The 12,284-nt window shown below is 53.4% G+C and overlaps 6 protein-coding genes across 6 annotated transcripts; 4 read left to right on the top strand and 2 right to left on the bottom strand.

Moving 5' to 3' along the window:
• Nucleotides 1-216: 216 nt before the first annotated feature.
• Nucleotides 217-937, bottom strand: M409DRAFT_65829 (uncharacterized protein; the record flags this gene model as incomplete). The annotated part of the gene is made up of 3 exons (XM_033816683.1): nt 217-390; nt 462-860; nt 917-937. 3 exons carry the CDS (start codon nt 935-937, stop codon nt 217-219), a joined length of 594 nt encoding a protein of 197 aa, XP_033668594.1.
• A 266-nt stretch (nt 938-1,203) lies between these two features.
• M409DRAFT_21857 (uncharacterized protein) lies at nt 1,204-1,773 on the top strand (the record flags this gene model as incomplete). The annotated part of the gene is made up of 1 exon (XM_033806063.1): nt 1,204-1,773. The coding sequence occupies one exon, from the start codon at nt 1,204-1,206 to the stop codon at nt 1,771-1,773; it is 570 nt and encodes a 189-aa protein (XP_033668593.1).
• Nucleotides 1,774-2,165: 392 nt separating this feature from the next.
• Nucleotides 2,166-2,889, top strand: M409DRAFT_21856 (uncharacterized protein; the record flags this gene model as incomplete). Its single annotated transcript, XM_033806062.1, has 2 exons — nt 2,166-2,213; nt 2,266-2,889. The coding sequence occupies 2 exons, from the start codon at nt 2,166-2,168 to the stop codon at nt 2,887-2,889; spliced, it is 672 nt and encodes a 223-aa protein (XP_033668592.1).
• A 1,209-nt stretch (nt 2,890-4,098) lies between these two features.
• On the top strand, nt 4,099-4,487 carry M409DRAFT_21855 (uncharacterized protein; the record flags this gene model as incomplete). Its single annotated transcript, XM_033806061.1, has 2 exons — nt 4,099-4,119; nt 4,179-4,487. 2 exons carry the CDS (start codon nt 4,099-4,101, stop codon nt 4,485-4,487), a joined length of 330 nt encoding a protein of 109 aa, XP_033668591.1.
• Nucleotides 4,488-5,331: 844 nt separating this feature from the next.
• On the top strand, nt 5,332-6,051 carry M409DRAFT_53683 (uncharacterized protein; the record flags this gene model as incomplete). The annotated part of the gene is made up of 1 exon (XM_033812439.1): nt 5,332-6,051. The coding sequence occupies one exon, from the start codon at nt 5,332-5,334 to the stop codon at nt 6,049-6,051; it is 720 nt and encodes a 239-aa protein (XP_033668590.1).
• Nucleotides 6,052-6,257: 206 nt separating this feature from the next.
• On the bottom strand, nt 6,258-12,201 carry M409DRAFT_65826 (uncharacterized protein; the record flags this gene model as incomplete). The annotated part of the gene is made up of 2 exons (XM_033816682.1): nt 6,258-6,417; nt 6,545-12,201. The coding sequence occupies 2 exons, from the start codon at nt 12,199-12,201 to the stop codon at nt 6,258-6,260; spliced, it is 5,817 nt and encodes a 1,938-aa protein (XP_033668589.1).
• Between the last annotated feature and the right edge of the window lie 83 nt (nt 12,202-12,284).

Raw genomic sequence — 12,284 nt, 5'->3', positions numbered from 1 at the left:
TCGCAAAAGCATACACTTCGCATTTGTTTTCGCGGACACATGATCGAACCGCAGCGCTTCTATTATGACTTTATCATGAGTATCATGCCAGCGTACCACATCCATTCTGCGAGCCTCGAGTTGCGTCTTTCGCTCTTTCGAAGCCCCATTCGTTCATGTCCGTACACACAAACTCCTTTTGAACGCCATGCAAATGCCCTTCAATCGCTTCGTTGGTTACATGATGGTGCAGCAGCTGTTCTGCTTCTTGGCCTGGGTATAGAACATCTTGCTTTGGGCGCTCAAGCCGTCAGACTTGGCGACGAGACTGTCAATCTTCTCGCCACGCTCGAGAACGGATTCGATGGTTTTGTGGAGGACGATCTTGGTTTCGTCGAGTTCTTTTTGGATCTACGCGCAAAGAGGTTGTGTCAGCCCCCGACCATCTCTCCTGGTTCCCGCAGATTTGTTGTAGGCCTCACCTTCATAATACTATCCGCCGCCTGCGGGTCCTGATACTTCTGAATATACTCCTTCAACTGCGGAAACGGCACCTCGCCATTGCTATTCTCCCACGTACTCCGCGGGTACCTCGTGGTGAACTCATCCAAAATCTTACTGAGCAACTGATGCGCCACCAACGCCGGGTACTCGTGGTCGCTGATGATGATCCCCGCGACGCCCTCGCTGCGGGCGTAGGCGTGGAAGGTGTAGGACTGCTCTTCGACGTCTTGTCGTTGGCCCGCGCGGGTGCGCTCTGCGACGGTTTTGCTGAAGACGGACATGAATTCTCCTACGCTGCCGCGGGTGAAGCGGGAGAAGGAGGAGAGTTCGCGTTCGGCGCAGAGTTCGACGGCGGGTTTGTCTTCGTTTTTGAGGATCTGTGGGGAGGTGTTAGATGTTGGGTTGGAGGGGGATGGGCGTGGTGGTTGCGTACGCCGATGTAGAGGAGCTTCATGGTTGCGGTGGTCGTTCCGATAGGTGAGGTTGTCTTTGGTATTGAGGTGGATGTGATCGTCGAGGTACTGTGTTTTATTCGAGTGCCTGGATGTCTGGAGGGAGTGGCACGCGTGAACGAACAGCTGCGGTGTGCCATCACTTTTGTGGGGTCCGCTGTCTCTCTCGTGCAGCTTGCCCGTGCATGCATAGTGTACATGCACGTCGACAGCAACTCCGTGCGGAATACAACACTCTCTCACCTTCAAGCCTGTTCAACACGACATCATGGCGCCCATCACCACCGCCTCCAACGATGAGACGCACGCCGCCCTGCTGGACACGCTCGACATGTACAAGATCCACAAGCCCTTCCGCAACCCCAACTGGAAGCCTCCCCAGCGCCGCAACAAAAACCTCAAGCAGATCCTCTCAGAAGCTCAGCGCGCGCAGCAGAGCATGCTCAACACGCAGCAGAACTCCGGGGCCAGCACACCCACGCCTGCGACCGACGGCACGAACACTCCCTCACTCAACCCCAACCCGGAGAAGATGAGCCAAGATCTGGGGAGGCTGGTATTGGAGAAGAACGCGAAGCAGAGCAATGGCATCTCGACACCGATGCCAGGAACAGGCTTCACTGGACCGAGTGTCACATACACCAGTATAGCAGCTGCACCCAGCCTGAAGCCCAAGAAGAAGTACTGCGATATTACAGGTCTGCCTGCGAAGTACAAGGACCCAAAGTCGGGACTCTACTATTTCAACGCAGAGATATATGCCGTTGTGAAAGGCTTGAGTACAACGCAGGTGCAGGAATATCTTGCCGCAAGAGGCGCAAACACCGTACTCAAGTGAGGTGGACTTCGAAGGATTTTCCCATTGCCAACAAGAAAACTCGCTGCAGAATCGGTGAACATGTGGATGGATCATGGCTTTCGGCTGTTGTATTACTTGTGGATCGCAAGTACAGAACTACTTGGAATCGCGTACGGCACGAAAGACGCAAGCGCGCCCGAAGACCGAAAAGGCTCCTAACCGGGGAACGACCGAGGAAAGAAGGGTCTTTTCAGAGCCACGCCTGACCCACTCATCGTCTCCTGGACCGGCCCTGCCGTACCGGGTAAAGATGGATTGCGCACGAGATATAGGTGCCGTCTCTTCACGCACTGCAATCTTCGATCACAACTTCCTGCTCGATCACAGTGTCGCCATCGATCCTAAACCGCATCTACGATCACATCATCAGCATGGCTCTCCTCAATGGCGAAATAGCACCATGCTCCAATCACGACTCAGTACGATCTGTTTACCTCGTAGCGCAGTGGACTTTCACTGACAGACCCTGAGACATCAATCCCCGCACATCTCTCCGCTGCAGCAAAGGTCTTGCGCATCACTGAACTGCTCGAAAACATTCTGTTACACGTTGGAGACCTCGATGGATCGTCATGGATGAGCCTCTTCACCGTGCAAAGAGTCAGCAAACGGTTTCATGCTGTAATCCACAAATCGCCATCATTACGAAGAGCCATGTTTCTCGAATCGCCCAAGCCATCGATACAGCCTAAGCCTGATCTTCCGGCAATGCTGGACAGCTACCGAATGTTCTTCGCCGCGATCCAAAGTGTGCTATATCCTTTCTGGTGTCACCTACGGCCGAGCTCAGGACCCGAAGCGCTGATTCTGGCATTAAACATATCGCTCTTCTGGTCTGAGGAGACGCCCGGCGTCATGGTCGGTAGGGCGCCATGTACTCTGGACGGCAGCAAGAAGATCGAGCAAAAGGGAAACTCATGGCGGAATTTGATTGTCCCTTACCACCCAGAACATCAGATGGAACTGCACTGCTGCGGCTTTCCGGTCATTGGTACTTTCAGTGAAGGACAGACGCTGGGCGAGCTCGCGGACAAAGCGGTCAGTGCAGGCCGAGGACATTTGGGGAATTTGACGCCGGTCATGTACTATGGTTGAGGCGGACTGCGATTGTTCCAGGATAAGGTAGCGGGCTTACAGTACGGCCACCCTGATGAAATGGGACTTTCTTAAGGTGCACAATCCGTCACCTAGACCTGCTGATGCCACTGGATTCCTTGTATGTGTGTTGCAAAGTGCCATGCTCTTCTAACATGCACTGACTGCCCAGAGCAGATCTGAATGGTGGAACCGTTTCTCCCTAGCGTAACCCAAAACTGACCCCAGGTGGCTCCAGTCGAACATTGAAGCACGTGCTTGAAAGCCTGTGGCGTACGACTTCTTCCCTCGGGCTACCTGATTCCGGCAAAACATCATTACATGCCATGCTCACCTCGAACCACTTCATTCCTGCCTGCAAAGGAAAACGTGTCATGAGACGGCTTTGTCAGGCTCTGTGGACGAGCCAGCGTCCTGCCATGTTTGAGAGAACATGGCTCACGCTGGATTCATGGCGACAATCGTCTGGTATACCAAACCATGGCATTTAAGTGCTCAATGTATTTGATTTCATGGGCAATGGCTTGATATCAAGATTCGACATTGGAGACGCTTCTTACTGTTCCTTTGCGGACATCGCACGTGGTCAAGTCCAGTGTGATGCACAGAACCTTTCGGCAAGTTTTCCTTTGCTACTTTCAATGGTTATCATAACCCGAAGCCGAAAAATCGCCTGCATTGCAGAAGAATGGAATCGATGACATAGCCCGCCGCACCCTGGACGAACGACTACTTTCACGTCGAACAGTGGATGAGATGCGGCTGATGGTAAGATCTTCCTGTGAAGTATCTGGAAGTGAAAGTTGCGCGTTTGTTGGAGGTTGAGGAAAGAGAGGGTTTGGAGGTATGTGAAGGTATGTGAAGGTTTTTTGGGTCGAGGAGGAGGTCAGAATGGTGGGGTTGTGAGCACGCCGATGGAGTGCTCATTTTTGAATCGGGATGGTGATGAGGGTTGGGGTAGTGGGAAATGGGGAGGTAGATTTCGTGGCTTTTCGTCAAAGGGGAGTGAGGTGAGCTGGACTTTGCCTTGGTGATGGGGCATCTCGTGACTTTCACATGCAAACGAGCTAGCCTTCTTTCGAAACTTCGCGGCTTCCAGTGCAGCTTCCTCAAATTCCACATGTTTGCCTCATGTCGGCGAACTTCCTCCACACTTACAACACCTCAACATCTTCGACCTGACACCTGCACGGCAACACACTCGCGATCATGGCGGACATCTCAGACCAGGTATGCTCACACCACCGAAACCCGCTTCTTTGTCCCACAACTAATCTCCATAACAACAGAAGCCGCACCCTCTCATCATCAAGCCCACAGAGAAAGTCTTCGCCCTCCCCGAACTCGTCGAAAACATCCTCAAATTCTTGCCGATCGACGACCTCTTCATATTCCAGCGTGTCAACTCCACTTTCCACGACACCATCAAGGACTTCAAGGCAATCCGTCAAGCCATGCACCTCGAACTTGGGGAGGGGATGACGCCTCTGACTCGACCACCGACTTTTTCGCCAGAACCAGACATGATGACTACACCTTCGCCTCCCGTCCGCTCGAGTCCGCAATCGAGCCTCTGCAACTGGGCTACCGCGGCATAGACGATGGTCACGTCCATCTCCATTGTGACACGACCCGCGACTGGTACAATGACAGGCAAAAGAAGCACAAGAATCGGTTCCTGTCCAAGACTCCCACCGTGAGGTCAACCGGCTCTTGGCGCCAGATCAAGATCGGCTGGAAGGACTTGCCGATCTCTGTCACGACGCGCTATCCGCCTGTCGTTGAACTGAATTTGGGTCCTATGGCCACACTTGGAGAGCTTGTGGATGCGTTCTCGAGGGAGTGGGCTGTGGTTCGGACGAACGAATCGATCAGAAGGCAGGCAGAGCAAAGTGATTATTGGTCCATTTGGTAATGGCATGCACATGGGATTGGGGTCTCAGGGCCGTTTCTTTTCGATGAGCGTTCCATGCATATGATCAAGGAGGCGGAGGTGAGGAGAGCAAAGCACCGAGGAGGCCTTCTATGGAGATCAAATATCAGAAGGCACGGGAAAACGTCTCGTGGTAGCCTCATTTGCTCAAGGGTGCTTTCAGTGCCGCACACATATTTGATACTTCCAATCACCATCCCCTGCAACCTGCCCTGTCTTCAAAAATCACACAGAGGTCGACGACTCCGTCCCAGAATCCTGAAGCGGTTATGCAGCGCTTTGATCATAAGGCTCTCATGCGGATGAGTCTCGAATGAGTTGGAGAGTGGGCCTGTGTATTGCTACGATCACATGCGAAGAAGCCACATTGAACGTCACTTCAGGGGTTCAACTCGCCATCGTCTAGACTCCCCTTCTTTGCTTCACAGTATCTGGACAACTCCCCCCGCAAACACCATCCATACAACTCATTTTCAACATTGGCATCCATACTCTTACGAGCCGCAATCATGGCAAAGGTATACCCTGACCCCGAACCACAAATTGCCGATCATCCACCCACTGACCTCCTCCATTTAGAAGCCCGCCAAAGCCAGAAAGATAGCAGCACGAAAAGTCCTCGCCCTCCCAGAACTAGTCTCGGCCATCGCAACCCACCTACCGAGCGAGGACCTCTTCGTCGTCCAGCGAGTCAACACCACTTTCCACGACATCATCACCAAGACCAAACACCTCCAGGAAACCATGTACCACGCCAACCTCCCCCAGGACCCCTTAGCACACACACTTGGAACGATCTTGACCTCCCCCGCCCTCAAGAAAGCAATGGCGCCCCTACTCCTCCGCCACGCCAAAACGACTCGAAGGAAAGCCATCCTCACGGCCGAATACACGCCCAAACCGTACTACTACCGGCCCAACTCCACCGAATCCTGGCGACGGATCAAACTCGACTGCGGAGACTTGCCTGTGCTGCTTCGCTCGGATGGATGGGACGATCTCAACTGCCTGCCGAGGTGACGCTCGGGGAGATTTACGATCAGTTCTTTGAGAGGGAGGCAGATGTTGAGAGGATGATGTGGAATAGCCGGAACCCGCTGTCCAGGGGGCGGTGGGCATTTGGCAGCGGTTTGGGGGGAAGGGTGGACGTCTATGATGAAGATGTGAGTTTGAGGGGTTCGACGATGTTGAGGATTACACCTATTGGGGATGAGGGTTTGAGTTATTAGTGTCGAGACGAGAGCGGCTTGAGTTGGGAGGTCAAGGACTCAGGGACAGGAGGATATGTGGAACGCCGGCACTCAAAATGATGTGAACGAGGCATTAGAAGTGTATTAATGTGAGTCCTCAATGAGAGGCATTACTTGTTTGTCCTGTCATTGCCGTACACGTCCTTCCAATCATCATCATTCCTCGCATTCTCCAATGTCTACAATCAAACAGAATCGATGAATCCGTGCCAGAAACGCCTCTCCCCACAATCACGCTCTCCAACGCTCTTTAGCCGTCCTAAACCCAAGAAATGGCACCAGGAATCGGCCAAAAGCTCCCTAAACATCTCCTTCCCCGTTGCCATCATCGCCTTCCTCAGCAGCCTGCCCCGACGCAGCAGCGCGATCATCAACACCATCCTGCATCTCAACGTCCTCTCGAGCATCGACAACAGGCCCCGACGGCTCCTCTTCCGCTGTCTCGAAGCTGTCCCTGGAATCGGGGTTCGACGATGCGAGGCCAGGGAAAATCGGTCTTGGGATCGAGTCGTCGTGTTCCTTCTCTGCGCCCTCTTCAGGCTCGGCCTCATCGTCGGCTTCTTCCAGTTCGCTGAGCTCGCTCTCATCATCTGCGCTGTCGTGGATGCTGCCAGGCGCACTGTTATCGAAAGAAGCTTCACCTGAAAGCGACGGACGGTCTCGTTCTATGAGGACCTGCAATCTCGGCGCTGAGGCGATCTTCTGGGCTGTAGCGTCACTGCTGGATTGTGACTTGGCCTTCTCCTTCTGCACACACAGCTCTGCGCAGGCTCGGATCTCCCTTCGTCCCACACCAATCTTACGGCGTGCTGGAGCAGCTTCAGTTGGCGGCGGCAGACCCAATGCTGGGTTTGCGGGCGGGACTGGGGGTGCGTTAGGCGGGGCGTCGCTACTTCCATCAACATTCATCAGATGCGTGAGACTCATCATGGGATTCCGTGGCGGGCTAAGGACTTGAGGAGGCTTCTCTGCTTCGCGACTGGCATCTTCTTCTCGCTTTGCGCGACGCTCGTCCTCCAATAGAACCTTGCCGACTGTGTTGAATAACTGAGCATACGAGTCGCCAATGAGGTCGTCGATCGCTCCTGGCTTCATGATTCCCTGGTTGATCTTCTTCAACTCCTGCACTTCTCGCAAGACGTCCAGCGCAGGCACTGCCCCAGGATCTTGCGTTTGCATCCACTTCTCTAGAGGCTCTTTGCGGGCTAGGAAGTCTTCATGCGCAAGGTTACTGAATGTCGAAGTCTCCAGACCTTCGCGCAAATCGGCATATTCGCGCAGAAGCTGAAGATACGCAGTGCAAATGTCTTGCCAGAGTTGAAGGTGTTCGAAAAGGTCGTGAGCGCGGCGTCGCACACGCCTGGCTAGTTGCTCCAGGTTGGCGCGGTCCTTTAGCTGTCTCAGAAGTTCCATGTAGAATCGAGTGTAGATGGTGGTATAGACGAAGTGTCGGCCTGGCCTCTCGCTTTCCGGTTTCCACACCTGGAGTGTCATGGTCTTGGTAAAAATTTGTTGGATCTCGTGATGGGCTCCCATGACTCCCAAGTTCTTGCCGCCCATAATCTCGTCTTTCGCATCGTTATATATGATCTGCGCAGAGCGGAAAATCATGCGGTGGTACCAGTTTGACTTGTCAGCTGCCCTCAAGTTCTTCAACACGGCAAGGATGTACGGGGTCCACTCTTCCATACTCTCCGGGAATGTATCCTTAGTTGCGTAGTGCGTGTGTCTCAGGGTTTCCTTCGCTTCTTCTAAAGTGACCGTCTTCGACTGTGTCAGCAGTTTGTGGACTGTGGTGATCAGCTTGTAGTGCGGCTCCAGGATGGGCTCTTTCTTGCCATCTCCTTTCCTGTCTTTCTCGGGCAACAACTCAAGAGTGCGCACAAGAGCCTGCAGCACCTGCGATGCGGGTTCACGCTTGCTCGAACGTCGGGCGGTGTCTGGGGCATTGTGAAGCTTCCACAGACATTTGCCAATCATGCAGTGGATCATCCAGCTGTCAGGCTTTCCAGGAAGTGCTCGTTTGTACAAGACATTGACGAGCTTGATAGCTTGGTATACCGTCAGAGACTCGAACGACTTGTCTGTCCCGACTCCAGTAGGACGGCTCACGAATCTCTCCTTGTCCTCGACCTCGAATGCCTTCATTCCAAATGGTTCGCGAGCCGAGCTATAGATACGATTGGCGAATTCGTAGCACATCTCGGTAATCTTCGAGGAGGTCTCGAAGCCCAGATCAGCAGACCGATAGGCCAGCGCCATGCCCATAATATAGCAGTGAAGAGCAGTTCGTTGCAAACCGACGATGTCTTGCATGTTGTTGTTGAGCTTCTCCGCAGACCAGACCACATTCTCCTCTACTTTGGTATCGTGGGCTTGAGCTAGTCTGAACCAAGTCTCCCAGTTTTCTCCTGTGTATTCCAGATCTTGGTTGAAGAAAGCAATAGCAATGTCAACATCCTCTGTCGCAGTTGCACCGGTTCGCTTCACCGAGCGGAATCTGGTAAGAGCAATCTGACCCATCAGAAAGTACCATCCTTTCGAAGCCAGCAAAGCATCGTCCTTGGGGACGGGGGTGACTGGCAGCTGATTTCTTCGGCCGGAGAGGCAATCATACAGGTCCAATGGATTGATTGGAGATCGGAGATATGATTTGATAACTTCGCGGTTCCGCAGAATGGCTTCAGTTGGCTTCTTTCTGGGAAGTGCACCGTGGACCTTTTCGATGGTGTCCTTGATCGGGTGCTTGATCAAATCCTTGACGGAGAGCTTGGAGGCTTGTGAGAGAAGCAAGTCGACGGCCTGCAAAGCCACGTTGCGGTCCAGGAAGGCATCAGCGGTACATTTGTGCTCAATTAGCTCGTACGTCGGGTCGAGGAAGCAGTTCAATCTGTGCAGATCGTAAAGAACCTGAGCTTGTTCGCTTTCGCAACCGTCGATTTGCGTCATGTTGAGGAACTCCTCCTTTAACATGCGGACAAAGGCACGATTGCAGCTGCCGCAGATCCCTCGAAGGCCCAGGCTACGGTGAACGGTACGCAGGAAGTCGAAACGATCTTCAAGCGCCGTGGGATATTGATCTGGGTTCTGAGAAAGCGCCTCCTGAAACAAAGAATAGAGCATCATCCATATCTTCGTCTGAGTCTCCTGACCAAGTTTGGTGACTGCAATGTACGAGGGCACAGGCAACCCGTTCGATAGAGACGGCGCCTGAGTCTGCCCAATACGCACGGAATCCTCAGCTACGTTGAAGACCTGCAAGAGCTGAAGAATCTCGCCAAAGCCGTTGACGGCAAGTTTGAGACCTGTATCGTCCAGGCATTCCAGGGCATCCGCGGAGCTGTGTATGATTTCGTACAGCTTATTGACAACGTCATGCAACAAGCGTACACACTTGAGCACCGTGGTCTGGCGCTCTGTTTGAGCTGTCGTGGTGACATCTGAAGATTTGAGCTCGTCCAACACCATCCGGATCATGCGGAAGTAACAATACACGACCATGGGGCTGTACTGAATGGCGACATAAGCATCACGTAACCGCTGCCACAAGAGCAACCGCACGGAAACATTGCTATTCTCGAGGAATCTGAGGAGCTCAGGCGGAACGTTGTGCAAGGACTCATCTCCGTCGAGCTGGGAATTCTCACTAGGACTCGTCCTGGCAGCCTCGAGCGCTTCCAGCAACGGTTCCAAGTTCTCAATGACCGATGCTGCATCCTGGGCGTTGTGGCTGGTGACCTTGAGAAAGAAGTCTTTGGTTGTGAGCTTCGAGATCTCGCGCTCCAACGTCGTTAAAGACAGCTCGGGCATGATTGCGTTGTTTGGTAGGTGGATGGTGGGCTCGTTTGCCGCCGTGAAGACTGTTCGAAGGTCGTTCATGCATTCGATAACATGATCTTGGGATACATCGTTAGCAGTGCCGATAGTGGACGTCGTAGCCCAGAGAAAACGAATGTTGAGATGGTCTTCAAGGCGAGGTGAGTCTGTGGAGACTGCCCGGAAGTGCATCGCCTCTCGAGCAAGGTCGAACCATCGCTGTAGACGGTCGCCTTGCGTCACAATAATATCTGCCTCAACTCCACTGTTGGGTTGCTTGATGAGGCTGTAGATGTCTAGGTGAAGCTCAAAGATTGTCTGCACCATTTCCGGAAGTCCTAAGTCGGCAACATCTTTGACGTCTGGATTGAGTGTACCCTTCCAAGCTTCGAGCTCAGCGCTTGCTTTCTTGTAGATGAACTCATCAAAGTTGACGAGAGTCCGCACAACCATTGTTTTGAGGTTCTCTGGCCACACATAGGCGGCATAGCTATTCGATTCAGCAGTGAGCTTGCCCGGTCGTAGCAGGGCTTCCGCAAATACCCAGCCAGCCTCCTGAGTGAGGTAATGGTGCTCATTCATGGACTCGAGAAGTTGATGGAGCCCATCATTCGGCATTGGTGGAAGCTTGGAACCTCCCTTCGATCCTCCTCCACCAGCGAACATGCCACCAGCACCGGCCAAGCTCTGGCTTTGGCCAAGGTCCAGGTTTTCTCCACCATGCAAGAGAAGATGCGCGAGCTGTTCGTTGAATTTGTCGAGGAAAGCTTGTATATCAGATCTGGCAACTCGCAGGTCCTGTATGCCTTTGGGTGGCTCCGCAGACGGCGTGCTGTCTGCTGAGGCTGCCATGTCTTGTCGAATATGGCGTGTGGCGTCGAAACCGACGATTCCAATCCTCTCGAACAGGTTACCCACCGTCTCAAACATCCAGTCATCAGCAGCTTGGAACTCGTGAAGCTGCTGTTCGAACTCCCAGCGCGTGTTAGCGTCAATGATAGCTTGACGACTGTCTGCAGTGTCCAAGTTGGACTCGCGCGCGCGAGTACGACGACTCTTTGCACGGCCTTCTTCTGCTCCATCATTTAAGCCAGCCGCATCTCCAGAGCGTTTGCGTGAGGGTAAGGTAATAGTCGGGGAGTCCATCATGGTCACGTCTTCGTCCGTCGGATTATTGGCAACATGCATGCTTCCATCCGCAGAAGCTATCTGCGGCTGCGCTGTTGGCAGTCCATGATCCAGGCCGGGAAACTGCTCGTTGACAGACTTCGGCAGTATCGGGTTGCTTGCTGGTGCCGGCAAGGCCTGAGGAGAAGGAGCTGATTCTAGGGCGGCCACAGGTGGCGATGTAGAACTCAAGTCAAAAGCCACAGCAAGAGCAGGGAAAGCAGAGGAAGTGCCGTGCTGCTCGGCCATGAGCTGCCGCAGTAGCCCATCTCCCAGCTCCGCCCAGGATTCCGGTGTTTTTAGAAGAGTTCGCTCTGGTCTTTCGATAGCGGGCAATGCATCGCCCTGCGCTTTTAGATTGTTCTCCTGGCGAAGAATGTCCTCGTATGGGTGTAGCTGTTCTTTAAGCAACCTCGAGAAAACTTTTCGCTTGCTCGTTGACAACGGGCTCTGCAATAGCGAGAGTTGATCTTGCAACTCGGAAACGAGATCTCGAAGTTGCTCACCAGCCAGACTTTCCTCTAACCCCGGAAGCGAGAGAATTCCACCCAATGCATCATCGTCGCCATCCATGACAGATTCCAGACAATAACGAGCCACTCGCTTGCTGTCGAGCAGCTGTCCCACAGACGCTGTACGCCGCCATAGTTCAAGGTCGCTATCATCTTTGTCCAAAGCGTGCACAAAGTGGTCGAGAGCATCCTTCGCATCGGCCAGAATCTGATTCAGCGTGAAGTTGAACTGCTCGAATCTGGCTGAAAGTGCCTCTAGTTTGAATTGAGCATAGTTCTTGTGTGAAAGATGCAATATCTGTGGCAAGGTGCTCGGTCCTCCTTCCAGTCCGACGGGGCCTGTCACAGTGCCAGGCTCCAGATCGTACCAGATCTCGTCCGACTCAGGGAGAGGGCCATACAGCTCGATTCTTTGGAGCTCTATTTGCGACTCTGGATATTTGAAGATTTCTGAATCGAAGAGTTGTTGATACGCCGCGGCGGCTTTGTCGAAAGATCCAGGACCCTCGGCATGATACTTCAAAGCATTTTGGTACAATTTCAGGGCCTCCTCGATCTGAATCTCCTTAGTGTCGTCGACCTCGATGTCGGACTCGTCATCGGACTCGATATTCAGCGCCTTGAAGCCGGACATGGTTGCGTAATCTCGTTCACATCAGCGATGGCCAGCCCGCCGCCGTGATGGCGATATGGTGGTTGTAAGGGTGGGCGTGGTGC

Source organism: Zasmidium cellare (genome assembly GCF_010093935.1).
Source record: "Zasmidium cellare ATCC 36951 unplaced genomic scaffold M409scaffold_14, whole genome shotgun sequence".
NCBI lineage: Eukaryota > Fungi > Ascomycota > Dothideomycetes > Mycosphaerellales > Mycosphaerellaceae > Zasmidium > Zasmidium cellare.
The sequence above is the reverse complement of the archived record's forward strand: the minus strand, read 5'-3'. Positions and strand labels throughout refer to the sequence as shown.